The sequence below is a fragment of the Corvus moneduloides genome, chromosome 5, assembly GCF_009650955.1.
Source record: "Corvus moneduloides isolate bCorMon1 chromosome 5, bCorMon1.pri, whole genome shotgun sequence".
NCBI lineage: Eukaryota > Metazoa > Chordata > Aves > Passeriformes > Corvidae > Corvus > Corvus moneduloides.
Genome location: NC_045480.1, coordinates 24,464,293 through 24,483,761, shown reverse-complemented (window position 1 = coordinate 24,483,761; position 19,469 = coordinate 24,464,293). Strand labels below are relative to the sequence as shown.

The following is a 19,469-nucleotide window of genomic DNA, read 5'->3' as shown; positions in this document are numbered from 1 at the left end:
CAGCATGGAGCTGGATGTCAGTGTATGTTCTGATGGGGATAGCTTTAGCACTTAGTGTCTGAGAGGTTCGTCTTCTCGCATGAAGTCACAATGCTTTACTGAGTATCAGTTTTGACAACTATCCCACAACCCTAAAGTTCCCTTTAAAGTTTGAATACAGTTTCACCTTCTTCTTCCTGTGAATGTCTGATTAATGTTGTCTCCATAGCATATTTGTATATTCTCTTACCTGGTATCAACATTTGACCAATTTAAAACAGAATTTAGGTCATGTAACCTCTGCTAACTTGTTATAACCAGGTTCATTCTGTTGATTAAAAAAGTCTTCGTTTACAAGAATTTTGTCAGCCCTGAAGAATGTTGTAGTTCAGAATTATCTCATCTGTGTCTGTGCATCATCTAACGTAAGTCAGTTTTAAGGGCAAAGAATTATGTCCTCTTTTATTTGCTTACAATGCCTCAGAAGTTATATATTAAGAGCTTTTTGCTTTGTGGAAGAGTAGAAAAAACACTCTCTAAACTCAAAGTTCATACAGGATCCTGCTGTTACCATTCTTGCAATCATGTCTTTCAACGAATTTATCCCCATTAAGTCTAATGTTACAGGGAAAAACTGCTTTGCAAACATTTAATGGCTTCCATCAGTCTGAAAAATGAATCCATAAGTTCCTTCCTCTTTAAATATCTTTTTTTTTTCCCCCACTGATACTCAAAAGAAGCAGTCTCTGGTTGCTTTCTCCTGCAGGTGGGAGACTGTGAGGTCTCAGGCATTTGAACATGGCTTCTTTTTCAGGGGGTTTGTGGACAGACTAACTTGCCAACTTGCTGACCTAAAAGTGGATTTGCCATCCAAAAAAACCCCGACACTTCAATAAGAAGGTTCAAAACACATCTCCAGTGCTCCTCTATCTGTGTCCAAGCATGGCCGAGCTGTAATCATATTGCCTGTACGTCATCTTCCACCAACAACTCTAAAAAGAAACTGTCTTGCCCCATCATACTGCTGGCTCAGACATGTAGACTTTTCAGAGTGCTGGGAAGTCACACAGCTGTGAAAGATTCCATCTGCAGCTGCCTTTAAACTCGCTCCACCCATGGATTTGCCATCACAGCAATTATTCTAGCCCAAATGTCTTTGTGCTGTATTCCTGTGGTATTGTCATCTGCCAGGCAGGGGTAAAATCCTGCACATGGCAAGGTACAAGTGTAATGGAACAGGGTAGGGGACAGGCACTGGAGGCAAATCCTGGAAAACAGAGCTGCTTCCAACCATGTCAGCCCTTCAGGACAGCTGTCCTCCACATATCTGGCCCTGGAAGGAATATCAGCCAGCAGAGATGAGTTTTAATACCTCCAGGATTATTTTGGAAGGAAATTCTCTTTACAAGATGGGAAGAGTCCACAGAGAACTCATATAGGTCCCCATGGATGGACTGTGAGCAGAGCAAGGCTGCCATGCTCTCCAGAGACAGTAACTGGTAGCTGGGTCTCTTGCAGAGATAAAAAGATTGATGCCTTCTTATCTATCCATTAGTGGAATGGTTAGTCCCCAGTTTGGAGGAAAAAAAGAGAAATATTTTTGAAAATTAAACAGAGAGACAAGGGTTGTTTACAATCTCTGCATTAAAGATGTGCAATGGGATGAAGTTACCCTCCCCAGTGTGGAGGGTGTTGTGCTGTGATTTGTTCCAGTGCAAAGTGTTTATACAGTGCTCGTATTTTATACCCCCATAAATAAATGGCAAAACAACCCCCTCCCCAAATTAGTAATGACCTTTTTTCAGCATACAGGTAAGTAATGGGACAGCTGTATATGGTCAGCACTTTAGTTTATGTCCTTACAAAAGACTGTAATTCCTCTCACATTTACTTTTCCCCTCCCTGATTGAAAATCCTATTGTATGAGTCACTGTAGCGTGGCAGAAGTAAACATCAAGCTTGGTTTTCCCCACATACAGAAAGCTCCCGCCTCAATAAAAACTGAACAGCTTTTTTTATTTTGCCTCACCCAGATATAATCTTGAGGTGTTACATATAGAGCTGTATTATTGAAAGTTACAGACATTTTACAAAATACAAAATGAAGAATTCAGTATTTTTAAAGTGAAAATTGGCACTGTTTTTATGTTGCTTCATCTGCGAAGGCATGAAGAACCTTAGACTTCAGAGGGTGTAAAAATCATCACTCACATATTATATAAAGTATTATTTGTTTCCTAAAAATAGCATTTGTATATGCTAAATCTTCTAATTGAAGATTGTTTGGTGCTAATTACACATAATACCTTGCTATCTGTCAAGATTTCCTCAAAATCTTATTCCCAGAACTAATATTTCATGGTCTTCAAGTATGTAAAATACTGACTTCTAGACCAAACGAAGAGTGAAATAACAGATCTTAAACCTCCAGTGAAGCAACACTGTCATTTCAGACCTGTCAGGGAGCAAAGGAAGGGCTGTTCTGCAGTTTGGGAAAAGAAAGGACCATTTCTTTCGAAATCCGGTGAGTTTTTAGCAACAATTGTTTAAAGACCCTCATTAGCATAATAAAAAGGCTCTTGGTAGAAATGAATTAGCAGTCACGGTGCAGGTGAAGGAGGCAGATAATAGATGCAAGGTAAATGGAATTGACTGTGAATATGGTCGATCACATGGCTGTCATCTCCACCTGCTTTTTGTCTGACATACACTCCCATGTCATAGGAAAACAGCCCCACTTCAGTTTCGTGCTTCATGTGGGAACACAGTCTCTACCTGGAGAGTGTGTAAACTCCTGTGTCCCTTTGGGTATCTCTGCTCCAGGGCTCCCAGGGGTGCTCACCGTCACTGGCTGGCTGCCCACCAAGGGCACTCCACCCCAGCCAGCAGTGGATTGTAACAATCTCACAATCGGCGCCTGTCACTAGTCAGGTAGAGAAGGCACTGAGGTACAGATATATATGTCCCAAAGAGCTGAGAAACATCGAGGAGGATTCAGCTGTCCTCCACTCCGTGCTTAAAACACCCAGTTCTACAGATCTAAGGAGAGATCCTGCTTGAGTGTGGAGCAGTGAACAGGAATGGAGTCTTACAGGGACAGTCCTGCAAAATTTTTAGGCCAGGTTATTGATGTCCACAGAAGCATCTCCGGTAAGGAGCAGTTCTGAGGATGGGGTAAACAGACCAAGGAGTCACACTCACCTCTCCTTTCCTTGTGGCAAGGATCCCAAATGTTGGGTATTACTGTCACCATCATCATCATCATTAGTTTGTATGGAAACACTGGTAACTGCAATGCTTTGAAAGCGTGGTTAGCAGTGGTTGTTTGGAGAAAGAACAGAAAAAAAATTAAATGAGCCCTTCACAGGTAGATCCTCTTACCTCCTGGTCACCAACAATTTGGTGACTTCTTGGCATGGGCAGTGTACCTGTAGCTCACATGTAATAGTCAGCCACAGCCCTATGGCCTATACATTTATCTGGTGTCTTTTGGATGTGTTATAGTTTGGATCTTCTCAGAGTCTACGGTGCTGAGTCCACACATGTGGCATGTAAAATAAGTGTGTTTTAAACTTGCTAGTTGAATGAATGGTGTCCAGCTTTTACAGTTGAAGGAGTACTGAGTCATCATTCTTCATTCACCTTTCCCACACCACTCATTCTTTTATAACCCCTTGTTATAACCCTTTTCAGGTATCCCTTCTCCAGAATGACAAGCCCATGTTTATCTGAAGTCTTTTTACATGAAGGTGAAGCTGAAGCCTCCCTAATGCACCTCACACTTTGCAAGATGAAAAAAAATGTAGATATTATACTGTATAATCTGAGAAATAATATTTGATCATGTAATTAGACTGTATCATAGGCAAATGCACTAGGGAACAGAGTTAATGTTGCATGTACAACCTTAATTTTATTTCCTGACTTTTAAATGCCGAACTAGGCAACTTTAACATTTTCTTAATGCAATTTTTGTATGGAATATTATATAGGCTATTACATATGCATGCATCTTGAAATATGGAATATATTAGGCTGTGGCACACAGATTGTGGCACACACATCTGAGTACTAGATGTCGGCACTGGTCTTGACTGGCACCAGCTCAAAGTTACACAGGTCATTTCAGAGTGGTGACCTCAATGTTTTTGAATGTCACTGCCCTCTTGTTTATTTGGTATATTCTGTAAGTCTTACACAGGAGTGTTACAGAGAATTAGCTTGAGAAGTCTTTTTTTAAAATGGATTGATGATACTTTTTACAACCTTCTTTTTACAAAGCTAGCCTTATTTGAATATTTAAGCTTCAGCAACTTAAGAGAAAAAGTGTGTCCTCAGAAGGTTTAAAAATTATGAAAATGTAAAAGAATACTATAAAAACATAAAATAATTTTCCAAACATAATGACACCATGGCTTTACTTCCTGATCTCTGCAGACCTCCCTGGGTATGAAGACAGTACAATCGAAAGCTAAGAATTTCCCCTTTCAAGTGGTAAGTGTAAGAAGTCCTTTTCTAGCTACAAAGGGCTATAAGATGACTGACTTCAAGGCTGACTTGTAAAGGATTAGACACTGTCCTTTCTCCATCTTGTTCCACACTGTAATGTCAGGGTATCTCTGAAGCTTTATGGCAATTTTAGAGGTTAGAAGAAATCCTTTGCAAAGACAGAGTACTGAAAAAACTGCAGGGTAGACACTTGGATAAACCAGAATACAGGAATGATTGATGTAGCTCATCTAAATAATTCAATATTCAGTCATCAAATGAAAAATAAAATGCACCATACATGTCTTGTCATGAATTTGTGACACAAAAGTGTACCGTTGGACATAGGGTTTTATTTCCCTGGTCAAAGACACCTAATACGTGTCAGGATTACAAAAGTTTAATATCATATGACAAGAGCAAGATATCTACTGTCTTCGGAGGTTACTCTTGAAGAATGTCACCATGGACTGGATGGAATGTACCACTAATAAATCACAGCAATGTTCTTCCAATAGACTAAGTGATTTTTGAAAAGGGCAAAAAAAATCAAATAACGTATTCAGCTAACAGGATTTGATCAGCCGATCATCTAGTGAATATTAAAAAAGCTGATCTGATGAATAAATTATTCATTGGAAGCAGGCAAAATTAACAAATTATGTATTTGCTGAACAACAGCTAAACCATTCAGCACATATATAATTAAATATTTATTCATACATATTTATAAATAGTTCTTCCACTTTTTTTGTTTCATTCAGGTGAATAAAAACTCTCAACTCTCGTTTCTTTCTTCTGAGGGAAATGGAAAGAGCCTGTCTTCAGAAAGCTTGATCTCAGGTCAGCATCTCATTGAAGACAGCTTCATTTGCATTTTTAATCTATGTAAGCGAACATGTGAAATCTTAAATGTGTGTCAGGTTTTAACATTTAGTTTTCCAGTTTTCTGGATGCAAGTCTGCAATTGTAAAGAAAGAAAGAAAGAAAGGCTATGTCTGTGCTCATGTTTTGGTTAGATATACTGGGGCAATGGATTCTCTTTCGAACCTGGACAGCTGTCATTTTTGATACCTGGGTTTTCCAGGAGCCACAGCATCTTGCTTTCATACATATATATAGTTAGAAAACAACAATTTCTTTGGAAATCATGGCCTACTCAATCATTAATAGAGCTGAGCAGAGAGGATTTTTTCCCAGCAAAATTACAGCAACCATAGTATTAAAAAATAAAAGTGGTTGAAGAAGTACAGAGACAAAAAAAGGAACAAAAACCCAAAAGCCTTTTTTTCTTAACAAGCTAAATTCTACATAAGTGAAATGGTTGTTTGTGGAGGGAGAGCAAGAAATGCAGTCTTCCTTGCTTCCTTGAAGAGCCACTCTTCTAACAGCTGGGAAGATTTTCATAAATTTTTTAATGTTAGTCCAGATTAAAATAATGTAAGTTATCTAAATTCTGATGTTGTTTATTCTACCTAAGGATGGAAGAACCAGCATCAAACCCAGTAGATACTTCCAAGGAGAGTGGCTGATATAAGACTTCCTCAATTTTAAATTAGGATTCAGAGACAGAGAATTAGCTAAAATTAACTCTTACCTCTCTGTTGGTATCAATGGGCAAGTTCTTCTGTTGTGGGTCACAAACTCACTGTCACATAGCAAAGAAACAAGAATATAATAATGAGGATGCTTAGTATATAAAGAGATTCTCATGACAGAGTAATCACAAAAGTAAAGCTGATGGATGCTCAGGGTATTCTCATATTATTACCTGAGACAACCACAAACATCTCATCAATTTCTTTCCCAGATCCTTTGCATTTAAACAAAAAAAAAACATACATTTTTATAGAAGGTTACTTATTTGAAGTACTGTTCTGAGATCACCTCTGGATGTCTTTTGGTAGCAACTGATCTGTGTGTGGAGAGCCAGAGGTGGGTGATGCATCAGGTGAATTCCAGCCTCTGCAAATACAGCATCTGTGCATTTACCATTGAGCAAACCTGGTTTCACCTATTTTTTTCCCCTAAGCAAATGTAGCTTGTGGTGGACACATTCCCAGGCACAAAGACTTGCAGGGTGGGGATTATTTCTCACTTGAAACTGCACCAGTCTCCTGGCCCTATTTCCACAAAATTTTGCCTTTGTGTGCTGTCGCCTTTTTCCCCCCCCATTTCTATTAAGGAATCACTCACAACTGAGCCATTTTGCCGGGCACCAGTCAGTGTGCAACTGAGGCCTCAAGAAACTCCAGGTTTTGCCCATCACTTTCCTCTCTTCTGGACTGCAAGAAATTATTTTGCCCCCAGCTTTTTAGGATTTCCCACAGCATTACTAGTGCTACTTCTACATGATTACTAATGCAGAGGAAGCCCTTCATTTCAATTCCATGAAGTGGTTGAACTCTGCATTTAAGAATTCAGAAAAACTGTTGTCATAATTTCATGTAAGTTTTAGGGGCTGCCTGAAAGTGGGATAGTGATGAAGGGAAATGCAGGGAAGAATTTGCACCCTTCGGTTCCTAGGCTCTCTTTAAAGCTGGGAAAGACATCTATTAAGAGCTGAAGCTTTACTTCAGCAAAGAATCGTGTGTCATTCCTGTGTCTCCATCACTGTTGGTATCTTCAGACATCTTTCAGGCCTGTGTTTTTCATCAGAGTAAGCTGAGTTGTCTCTGCTCAGTAGACACCACAAGGCTGATTGTGTGTATCCTGTTGTGCTTAAACCACAGTCAGGTTCCCCATCTAAATGAGTTTAAGGAAGATTCTGCATCCAGCTGTTTTCCTCTGTCCATCCCATCTGTGTTTTCATTGTAACTGATGTGCACAGCTTGCTTGACAAAATTTGACCGTATTTTTGAACAGCCGCTGAGCTGTGTGAGTGCTGGGCCCAAGTGTAACACTTCAGTGCAAAATATCAGTGAAGTCTCTACTTGGGAAATCAGCATTTTCTACTCCAATTGAGTTCTAGCTCAGTCTGACTTCTGACCTGCAAGGACCACCTTTTTGCAAGCCTGGACAACAGAGACTGGAAAGTACATGAAGGGCAGGAACCATCAGGACCAGCGAGAGTTGCTCAGGTTTAGTCAAGAAGCTGGGTCCCAGCCTGTGGAACACGAGCTCTGACTTTAGGTGCACAGCCAGCAGACCTCTCAAGATGCTGGTCTCAAAATGCCAACTGCTGCAAAATGAGGACTAAGCTTTGCAAAGAGCAGCTATGCATTATAGAGCAACTCTGCTTCATATGGTGATGGCCAAGACCAGGAGAGAGCACCATGCCTGGGCAAGGGCTAGGGCAAAAGCTAATGCTCCAGAGAGGTGAAGCTATTCTAAAACACTCCAACATAGATAGTGAAGATGTTTTAGGGCAGGTGGAAGCTTGGACTATGTTATGTCATTTGTTTTATCCATGATGTATTTCTAAAAAATTCACAGCAACAAGTAACCTATACTGTTTCTCCCTGCTTGAAACTGCTTTATGTAAGCTATCTTTAATTTAAAACAAGCTTTCCCATGTGTCCACAATTGATTCCTTAAAATATTAATAATTTTCCCTACATTGGGTATCAGAGCCATTACTTTTTCCTGTGTATCTTTTAACTATATTTAAATAATTCATTTATCCATTTTCCAGCCCTTGGGAAGACTTGGGGTTTCTTTTACAGCATGCGATCCCATTTAAAACAGAGGATATTTTCTCCTCCTAAAGTTATAGGATATTTTCTTTCTTTCCAGTGTTTACTCAGCATAACAAACCAGTTAGCAACCATTTTATTAAGACACAAATGTAGCATGGAAATATGTGTCTGCCTGTGTATAAATGCCCTTTCCACTGCTCATCAATCTTGCACTGATTAGAAAGACAAAAATATTTTAAAACCAATTAATGTCACTGAGAAACATTCCAGTAATTCTCAAAATACAATGTAACCATGATAGATACATTTCAATTAGTTCAAAGCGTTTTTGCAGAGCACTGAGTAAGCATAAAGGAAAAGAAGGGGCTAAAAGCTGCACTGCTTGGCTGATGAATCTCTGACATAGGATGTGGATTAAGGTTTAAGTGAGACCAGCAGTTCACATTCTCCCTCAAAAAGCTCCTGAGTCACCTGATTAAAGTGCAACCTTGACAAATATGCACAGCGTTGTCTCTCACAGTTGGAATCACCAAAGAGGCTAAAAACAGCACCGTGCACTGCATAATCTCTAACCCCAGGGGACAACAAAAACAGAGAATTGCTGTGTCAATCTCATTTCCTTGTTAGGCTCATTATCATAAATGCAGGCCTTTGGTTTTGAATGCCACACTTCAATAACATTTACCTATTAACAGCTGCTGAAATATTGAATTCCACAGTCATCTTTTCCTTTTGATGCTTTCCCTTTTGTTTCTTTATCCATAAACATGAGCAACTGAGCTAAGCTTAAATTAACTAGCCGGGGTTAAATGTTTAGGGCAGCAAATTATGGCTAGCCTGCTTGCAGAGTGGTTTAGATTACAGAGGATAGTTGCCAATCTCAGCTCTCATCATGCACTCCAAATGTGCAGAGCAATATTGGCAGTTCATGGCCAAATCCTCCATGCTTTAGTTATCACAGGAGCACTGCTCCCATGAATAAGTGGAGCAAGATTTAGCCCCTGCTCGGAAGATAGAGATGAATCACACTTTTATTCTTTGAGTACCTCACAGTACCTTCAACACAGGCATGTTCCATGATTGATAGCCTGTGTCTAGATTGGGTATTTTTCTATATACTGACAAATATTCTCTCTGCAATGATTTCTAGGAGCAGAGGAGTATATACTGCAGCAATGTTGGGTTTCTTATTTTTCATTGTGCCTGTTGTCTTTGTTTTGATTAGGTTTTTTTCCGAGGGTCAGTTACTTCCCATCATTTTTCCACTTAGAGTGCTCTGCAATAATCCTGTTACAGATCTCCAGCCCTTAGTGTCAGTGAAACAGTGAAAACTTGCATTAGTAAACAGGTAGGAAAGACACAACCTTCTCTTCAGGGTCAAATCCCAAGTCGTGGCACAGTCTAAGGGAAATGAAGGTGTTTGGCTTTCTGAAAATGAGCTAAGCTAAGGCTTTTGGTTTTTTAGTTGATCAAGGTAAAGGCTATGTGTTAGCTGTTTTCATCCAGTGTGTAACCAAACTGGAGCTGTAATTCAGAGTTAAATGTTTGGTTAATAATAATTTCAGTACTACTTGCTGAGACCACAGGGGAGCTGTAGGCTGTGCCGTGCGGAGCAGCCGTGGAAAAGGGTAGCCCAAAACCGCTCACAGCAACATCTCCCAGTACTTCAAGACCATTTGCCAGTCTAGAGCCACTCTCCTCAACTCCAAAGGCATGTAGTCCTCCTGCAAGAATGACTGCACACCTGTCCAGGAACAAAATGGTGTTTCCTTAAAAAAGGGGATTCCACAAAGGAAAAGGTGGGACCACCAGGATTAAACACTTTACATCACAGGACTGATCTGCAGGAGCCCATCAGATTACATACAAAACACAATCTTTTGAGCACAACACCAGACTCCCTCATCTGAAACTCAGGGGAAATCATAAAAGGAAAGGTAGGGAGACATCAACACATTTTTTAGGTCTACATACCCAAAAGAATCACTGAAAGCAAACTAGAGGAAAAGCCCATCTTTCCTAAAACAGCTAAAGTGGTCTTTTGGTGGTGATGGGCACTGTCAAAAACCTCAGCAGAAAGAAATTCAGTGCATATTCCATTTTCCTCACAGATGAGGTCCCCGCCTCATTTCAGTGGCCTTGAGCCCCATTAACTCCAAACCTGCTTCTCTCTTCCTGTCCATGGAGAACCAGCATCTGCCCAATGATCTGCCTGGATCCCTGGACCCTCTGCCTCGAGGACATGACCTGTCACCTCTGTTTTTCTTCGTCTGTACGGGACTCATGTTAGGCAAGGGTTGTCTCCTCCATGAGGAGCTGAGGGGTATGCATCTACACCAAAGAGTAGTGAGCTCTATGAAAATAGTTGACACCTAAGAAAGTAATTTTGGATTGTTTCTTTGAATCTATTAAGAGTCTAAAAGAGTCTAATACTAACTTTATACAATTTTAGTACTGAACTCCAATAGCTGCTGTGGCAGAGGGCAGTCAGATGAGACAAGGCAGAGGACATATTTAATTTCTGAGTGGGAACAGTTTCTCTCACACATATTTCCAGTCTTTCTTGTGCATTACAGTGCAATTTTTTTTTTTTTAAGCACAAGTGATCAGACTCAGTCAGGAAACAGAGACTTATGATTGATTCTGCTTAGCTAAAACAGTGATTTCTATTACACTAGCCTTTTACTTAGATGCTTTTGGCTGCTACAATGAATCAATTTATTCTACTTGTCAAAAAAATCAAAACCAAAACCAGGTCCTGGTACACCCTGCATGAAAAGAATGCCTGACTTGTAGAACTCAGCTCCACTTTTCTGCAGTAGATGGGTTGACGATCGGGGGAGTTAATTACCATCTGTAGAGAAGGGTCGCTTTTCATTTCCAGCAAGCCCAACTCTGACTAAATAAAAAAAGCTGAAATGGGAGAGCGATGACCACAATAAGTGGCCCAAACTCCACGTGATGACAGAGGAATGATTTCCCACTGCCACCACTTAAATACAACTAAGGTGTTCTGCAATTTTACTTCCACAAGCCAGAGGGTTTATTGTAATCCTGATAAATTATAGCAACAGAAGCAGGCGAGAAGTGGGACAGAAGAAGGGAAATGTTAATGCAAAATATAAAATTGCCTCGCAGAAAAGAATGGGGAGAGCAAGCGAGCAGTTTGTTATCGTTTATTTTTCTTCAACATATCATTCGGTTTCAGCTGTCTCCCATCTCACCCAGATCTCCACCATTTCTCAGAAACGTCTCTCGATGGCATCTCATTCTCCTCCTGTCTTTCACCATCGTTTCATTATTTCTTAACTGTCCCTGAAAGAGCCCGGGCAGGCGACAGGGGGAACGTGAGCGGGGGTAGCGGGACCAGCTTGTGCCCCACGCGTCCGCCCCATTTAAGCAGTTTGGAAAAAGCGGACGGGGGGCGTTGCAAATAATGTTAAATGTGATTAATCTCTCGGATTCCTGGAAATCTGACATGCATGAGTTACAGCGAAACCTCTTTTATTTCGCCATGAAACGCTTTTGCATAATGAGAAAGAAAATGTCCTCTGTGCCCTAATCAACTCTGACAGGTCCTGGACTCCCAAATACTTTTATTTATGGCATTATTTATGTCACCCCTACTAACCGGGGAGGCGGGCCCGCGGCTCGCTCCGTGCGGGGAGAGGAAGGGAGGGATGGCCGGCGGGCGGCGGGGCTCCGCGCCCGGCCGAGGGGACACAAAGTTTTTGCGGCGGCCGTCGCTCGGCGGGCCGGGGCGGTGCCGTAGCCCGCGGCCCCCTCGGGCCGGGCGCGGCCGGACGGAGGCGGGGGGGCTCCGCGGCCGCTCGTCCCCCGCCCCGCAGCTCACCTGCCCCCGCGGGGGGGTGCCGGGGGCGCCGGCGGCCCCGCCAGCGCCCGCCTCCCCACCCCGCTGCCATTAGCAGAGATTACCCTAAACATTTGCCGGTCGCCGCCCGTCTCCCTCCAGGCATTGGCGCGGCCGCCTGTCAATCAGGCCGGCGCCCCGCCGCGCCGGGGCTCCGCCGTGCCACAGAGACGAGCCGCGGCGGCAGACACAGCCCCGGAGCGGGGCCGCGCCGCGCCGGGGGAGGCGGCGGAGGATGGAGGAGGAGATGCAGCCGGCGGAGGAGGGGCCCAGCACCCCCAAAATCTACAAGCAGCGGGGTCCCTACAGCGTCCTGAAGACCTTCCCCGGGAAGCGGGCGGCGCTGGCCAAGCGCTATGAGAGACCCACCATGGTGGAGGTGCCCCGGGGGCGCGGAGCGGGGCAGCCCTTCCCGCACGCCGCCGAGCCGCTGCCCTACGCGCCGCACGGCCCCTTCCCCAACGGGCCCGCCCGCCCCGCCGCCGCCCCCGGCGCTGCCCAGGGCCACCCCCGCCCGCCGCCGCCGGCCCCGAGCTCCTCGGGCCGCTACGGCCCCTGCCCGGCGGCGGCGGGGGGCGGCGGCGCGGAGCTGAGCGCAGGTACCCGCAACTCCTCTCTTTCCTCCGCGCAACTTCGCGGGGCACTTTGCAGCAGGCGGGAGCGGGATGGGGGCTGCGGGCTCCCCCCGCCGACACGCGCATCCCTCTCCCGGGCGGCTGGCGAAGGGCGCGACCCCCGCGGGGTCCCCCCGCTCGGGGCTGGCGGCCCGGGCGCCCCGGGGCTGGATGCGGGCGGGGACGGGGCGGGCGGCTGGGTCCGTCCGTCGGTCGGGCATCGCTGAAGTTCCCGGGGCGGGCGGGGCCGCTGCCCGGCCGGCGTCGCCCCCGGGGCGGTGGGCAGGGGGTGGCGGCGGGGACTGTGCCGGCAGCCGCGCAGGACTTGGCGGGGCGGGCGCCCCCCGGCCGGTGCGCACCTGCGGGAGGGAGCTGCTGCTGCTGCCGGGGGCGGACGGGGGGAGCCCCGGGCCGGCCGCTCCGCTCCGCTCAGCCCCGCTCCGCTCCGCCGGGGAGGGCGGCAGGCTGGGGCCGGCTACCGGAGGAGCTGCTGGTAATGGAGAGGCTGCTGATAGAGAGGTGGTGATTTTAACAGAAAGAAAATAGATCGGCTGCTTGCCTGCACCGTTTTCATAAGATGCAGTGACAAACAGGAGATCAAATTGTTTTGTTTTTTTTTTTCTTTAAAGGTGTAAGATACCGAGATGCTGAATGCATATCTTTCCTCTAGTGATGGCTTGGAGTTAAAAACCACGTAGATCTTGATATGCAACCTAAATTTGGCATCAGGAAATGGGAAATTGCATCTTTAAGCAGAGTACAATCAAAAATGAATTACAATAAATCCTATATAATTGCATAGGTCATTCTCTTTAATGAGATTTTATTAACCTGACTGTCAAGCTTTTGAGTCAGGCAGATATTTTATCTTCTTCAACTGATAAAAGTGTCAGCTATAAACCACCATATAAATATTCATAAATCTACACATCTGTGGCAGCCTATCAGCATCATTCTTTTGGACATTAAAAGCATTCTAATTACTTTCTGTCTAGCAGAGCTGAAATGCTGCCTGTTATAGTATGTGCTTGGCAGGCATGATTGCTTTTGTTTGCCATCACAAATAGCAGCATCCTATTTTATATACTGATGGTCCAGAATATATTCAGGGTTTGACTGAACAGGATGAATATTATGAAGCACCATCTGGTTTTGATAACATCGGGTATATTAACTCATCTGTTAATTTTTGACACATCATTGATTTATTTATTTAGAAAAATTGGATCCTGTTTTGGTATGTTGCTGTTTGCCTTTGTAACAAATGTGATGACATTTCCTTACTAAACAGGGAGATACGCTAGTTAATAGGATATATGGCTATGTTTTAATGCCTGTTTTCACTTAGAAGTAGCCTTGTGCTGGATGAATTTAGCATGTCTTGTTACAAATAATTCAAGTACTTTACCAAAAAAGTTTAACACTTGAATAGATTATCCAGAGAATTCACATCTCTGGGGCATGGTTCTGTGATCCGTGGCAGAAGCTAATCTTTTTTAATGAAATTGCTTCTTATATGAAATGCCCAAATGGTGGTATTTAAGTATTCTTTGTGGCCCATAATCAAAACACTGATGATAAATGTGACACCTACATTTCTTTACAGAAGCAGATTATGCCATGGAAAACATTCAGCTGTCTGGTAGATGATATACGAGGCCATATTCACAGCAAAGCCCTCTGGGCTTTGATGAGCAGAAGTTTGGACTTTCTTCTTCCTGTGTACATTGCACTAACCAGGCACTAGAGCAGGCTTCAGAGCTTGTCCTTGATTCAGTCCTATGCTATAGAAAGAGATAGTCAAGGGACTGCCATTCGTGCACCAAAGTTCTTTGAAGTCCCTGTCCCTTCAACTGCACGTTCAGGCTTTACTTTAGGTTCCTAAATGGGTCCCAACTTACCCTTTGCTCAGACTTAAGTACCGAGAGAAACAGAACAGGAGAAAACAGACCAGAAACTTGGTCTGGTGTGTACAAGTGGTATTTTACACAAGTTGTTACCAGAAGCTGATAGTTGTTAACAGAGATGGCCCACGAAGTTGGTAAGGGGACTGGAGCACCTCCCTATGAAGACAGGCTGAGAACATGGGGGCCGTTCAGCCTGGGTAAGAGAAGGCTGCGTGGACACCTCATAGCAGCCTTCCAATATCTTAGAAGGGCCCACAAGGAAGCTGTAGAGGAACTCTTCAAGAGGAACCGAAGCGACAGGACAAGGAGTAATGGGTTCAAACTGGAAGATGGGAAATTTAGGTTAGATATACAGAAAAAATTTTTCACTGTGAGCACGATGAGGCACTGGAACAGGCTGCCCAGAGAAGCTGTGGATGCCCCATCCCTGGCAGTGTTTAAGGCCGGGTTGGATGGGTGTCTGAGTAACCTGGTCTAGTGGGAGGTGTCTCTGCCCACAGCAAGGGGTTTGGAGCTAGATGAACTTTAAGGTCCCTTCCAACCCAAAACATTCTGTGATTCTATAAAGCAATAGGCAAGGTTTAGATCTCCTGGGTATTTTAATCGCAGAGGTAGGGATGCTTTGCTGAGCTATGTGCCTGTCCTTCCTGCTTGGTGATGGAGTAATACCATGCACCTTGTGCTTAGGAGCCATAGCACCACTCAGACAAGCAGGGAGCTAGTTGGGACTCCAGAGCTGTACGTATGTGAGGTACTCCCATTGTCCAAAGGCTTGAAGTCCTCTTAACTAATGTGTGAGCCAATTTAATAGCTCAGGCTGCCTCTGGGGAAGCAGAGCTGGGGTTTTGCCCCTGGGGAGTGGGAGCATTTGCATGTGCTCCGTGCGCAGTCACCCTGTATTTGGCCAGCAAAGTCTCTTGGCTCCCCACAGCAGTGAGGAGAGCAGGCCCAGAACACGTCTTAGCCGCAGGTTCATCTCAAGTGGTGGGTGTTGTAGGGAGGGACAGATCATCCCCTTAGCAGGTATCCAGCTGCATGTGCATTCTCCACAAGGCAGTCACCATCCATGATGTGTACAGTTTTCCCACTTAGTTTACCCTCAGCACCTGGCAGGTGCTTAGTTGAATAAAAGAGTGGAGTGCTGTAGGTTACTTTTGTAGGGACACCCATTTCCTAAGTTCAGTTTCAGGGATACCTTTTCACTTGTGCAGGCAACAGTGAGTAAATAGCTCGTAAAACACCGCTCCTGGGATGCCTAACTGTGCCAGCAACTTAAACACTTAATGCGGTTGATTCTTAAACTTCAGGCATAACATTTCTGGCCTCTTGGGATTCACAGCTCCAAATTTGCTTTTTAGAGTGGGCACCTCAAACTCAGTCATGACTAAAGATGCTTCCATATTTTTGCAGTTTTTTCTAATGGTTAGAGCTCTTCCCAAGAGTGACCAAATTTTCCCTCAGTTGCTTTCTAAGAGACCACTCACTTCCATACTTCAGCAGAATTGCAGGAAGAAGGACTAGGGAAGGGAGGAAAAGCAGGTGTTCTCCACCCACTGCCATGGTGAAGAAAAATTTAGCTCAAGTGCCCATCATGTGGGGAAAGATCCTGCATGAGAAATGTCATCTTACAATGAGAAATGTGAAGCTGCACTGCAACACAATCCTTCTGTCTCCTCTAGTGGTTACTCTGACTGCTGTTGCTTCTATGAGCCATGCAGATGGATTCAGTCAAAGCACCAGCAGATACCCATTTTCTTCTGTAAAATACCAATTCTTTGTTAATATGTTCAGATTATTTTCCTGGTATGAAAACAATGTGTATCTCTGTCTTTGGTATCATGTGCATTGAACAGTACCATAATCCACCAAAGAAAGTCCTTTTCCTTAGGAAAGCATGATGCAGACCTTGCAGGGCAGCTTAAAATTTAGGGTGGGCTTTCATGGAAAGCAGAGGAAGAAGTGCAGAGCTGGTAACACCTTTTAGCAGTGCTAAAAATATGGCGTATTTAACATGACCAGTTAATTAAGCTCTGTCATGCCCAGAGAGAAAAACTGTTTGTTCTGTGAACAGCAAAGGTAAAGACCAGTGTTTTGGCCTTATCTTAGGAATTGGGAGCCCTCATCTGGAAGTAGATCTCTCAGATCAGTACTGAAATGGCCAGACACTTGTCGTCTTGATCTACTGGACCTTCTTGATGATTTTCATTCACGATGCCCAAAAAACCATCTCTTAGTCATAGGAGGTGTCAGATGCTCTCAATTTTGTGACCTAAGCACAGATATCTACAGGGATGGTCATATCTAAAAGCATAATGACTAAGTCTCTATGCTTGGATAAAGGCCAGTTCAAGGGGTACAAGGCTGCTGCCCCAGGATCTCAATTAATAAGAATATTATAATAAACAAATCAAGAAATATAAATAATCAGGTGAGAGGGCTGAGTCACTGCAAGGTGAAGAGTGAGATGATTGAAATTGCTAAGGAACCCAAACGTCACAATCTTGCTGAAAATTAAATACCAATGAATACATTCCCTGCAGGGGAGAATGTGTGGCATTCAGATCCACTCAGTACTTACAAAGATGACTTTTTAAACCGGCTGCCCAAGAATACAAAGGAAACTGTGGAAAAGCCACAACCTGAATCCAGAGCTACTGAGACCCAACACAATGCCTTATTAATAAAGCTGTCTGATCTAAGTATTGAAAAGATCTTTAGGTGTAGAAAAAGCTGAAGTTAACCTGCCAAATTTTCCAGACATCTTTTCTGGTGCCTTAGTGTAAGTTATCAGATTGAGTTTCAGATGTTTGCTCATACTAAACCCTGTTTTCAGTCTGGCAGTTGAATAGCTAAGAAGATCGCCTAGTCCATCATCATTGAGAAAAAGATGTAAAGATGAATGCTGTATTTGGGAGCTGGTACCTGATTTACCATATGATAGTATCTTCTGGTTGCTTGCAGTCTCAAATAATCTAGTTAGGAATACTTACGCTTTCAGCAATTTAATCCTATTCTCTTAGCACTTTATGAGTCTTATCCAGCAAGTCCACCTCCAGGCAAATGTCTAGTTCAAGTCAATAGAAGTTCTGTAAGACTAAAGACTCTGGGGTCTGAGACATTAGAATTACATGGTTGGTGAGCAAGGTTATAAGGAAAAGGAATATCACAATAAGACTTTAATAAACTGCTTACACTGTTTTAGTCCAGCACAGTGATTTCAATAGAATCCTACTTTCACAGAAAATACATACATTATATTAAATCAATTAAGAATCATAGACTGGTGTTTATTCAGTAGTAATCACATAAAAGCAACTTTTTGTCATTTCTTAGGTGATTAGACACTGCACAGTGCTTGCATTTCTAATTACAGTCAGTCTGTAAAAGCTGAAATCCCAATCTCTACAATATATGCTAAATGGGCAGCATTTGTTTTTATTTTTTTCTCCATCATAAGAAATTACTGTAGTTATCATTCTCATTTAGGGTTGTTCAGACTGTGGGTGTGTGCACCATTACTGGTGTAGAAGTATCTTCAAAGCAGAACCTACTTCAGCACAGAGACAGATATTTCCAGAATATGTGCTGAGAGCATCCCTCACTATTGCTGCCCAGCAGTACCCACAAAAAAAGCATTTGTGCATCTCTGGGCTAGCCTTTCAAATGAGCCCTGCTTTGTCATGGCTCATTTTTATGTCTTTGAGTATGGGTTGAAGTTAAGAAAAAAAACAGTAATTGCTGTTACTGTGTCCTTGTAGTAGATCTGATACTGAAGATTAAATCAATAATGTCATTTCTGTATAAAATTTCAGTTGCATTTTAAACCATTATCACAGTGAATGTCTAATGCATTAAATTTTAAAACAAAACTAATAATTAGTTTTAATTAATTAATCTTTACTGATGTTAATGTGTATTTTGGTATTCTTCAAAACTAGTAATTTGAATGTCAGGTTACTTTTTGCTGGTTTTAGAATAAACCATAATATTAGAATAACATCTCTTATAATAGTCTAATCCCTTTGCAGTTGTTTCATTCATATCTTGTCCCCATGCAACAAGGATATGCAAGGAATAAGTGACTGTTTTGTGAACAGGGACAATAATGATTAAAATACAAACAGTATATATGACTTCAGGTCTGGAATCAGATTATAGGATTAAAATGAATGAAAAGAAATTCTGTCGTGGGATTCCAAAGTTACAGTCAATATCATCCTGTAATAATTTTAAAGGGGAAATATGGAAAGAAATAAGGCAAAGAAAACACATCTTGAGGTTGTTAGTGATGCTTGAATTTCCTGATTTCCTTTTGGTTTATCAGGTCTCAGCTAGAAAGTTGCCATGTCACCAGGATTCTCTTCTTTTAAGTCGTATTACATCTGTTGTGCTGTGTTGTTTTGCAGTGGCATTGACTATAAGGGTTAAAGGCATCTGGCCTTAGGTTAGTGTAGAAAAAGAGAAGGAAAGGCAGTGGATAATGGACACTACAGAGCACCTGGCACCTCACTGGCACCCCCTTGCAAAGGGGGCAGCAGTGCCTGTGCATTTCTGCCCTTTGGAGTTTGTAGTGTGGGCAGAGGGTATTGCATAATGCTTTGGATCAAAGATGTGTTGTAGAAATCCACCCTCGTTAGTCTGAACTCATTTACAGGAGTGTGGTACGGTGTGTAAACGCAGGAGGCTGATGGTGAGGATGCTTGAAGTGGTCTTAGGGCTACTCCAGTCCTTCACACAGAGTTCCTGGGCAATCCCTGCATGGCCCTGGGCAACCTCGTGACCCAGCACTGGGCTTGGGCTTGCTCTGCCCACCCCAGGTTCCTGTTCTTTCAGTTAAGTCCTCAGGAGATCATATCCTAGGGTTTTGTGTCAGGGAGGTCTCCTCTGGCTGCATTCAAGACTGAAAGTATTTGTGTGCTGCTTCAGCCCTGCCCTCTTTGCAGAGATCTGGAGGATGGTGCAAATGCAAATT

General features: G+C 43.3%; 1 protein-coding gene across 2 annotated transcripts in view; it reads left to right on the top strand.

The window, feature by feature from the left end:
- The first annotated feature begins 12,096 nt into the window (after positions 1 to 12,096).
- Positions 12,097 to 19,469, top strand: part of BEND4 (BEN domain containing 4) — a 31,253-nt gene continuing 23,880 nt past the window's right edge. The window contains exon 1 of one of the 2 annotated variants that reach the window (XM_032108122.1): positions 12,097 to 12,575. In XM_032108122.1, coding sequence (XP_031964013.1) covers positions 12,212 to 12,575 — 364 coding nt within the window. In that variant the 5' untranslated portion in view covers positions 12,097 to 12,211. The remainder of the gene's footprint in view (positions 12,576 to 19,469) is intronic. The other variant, XM_032108121.1, reaches the window with a different exon arrangement.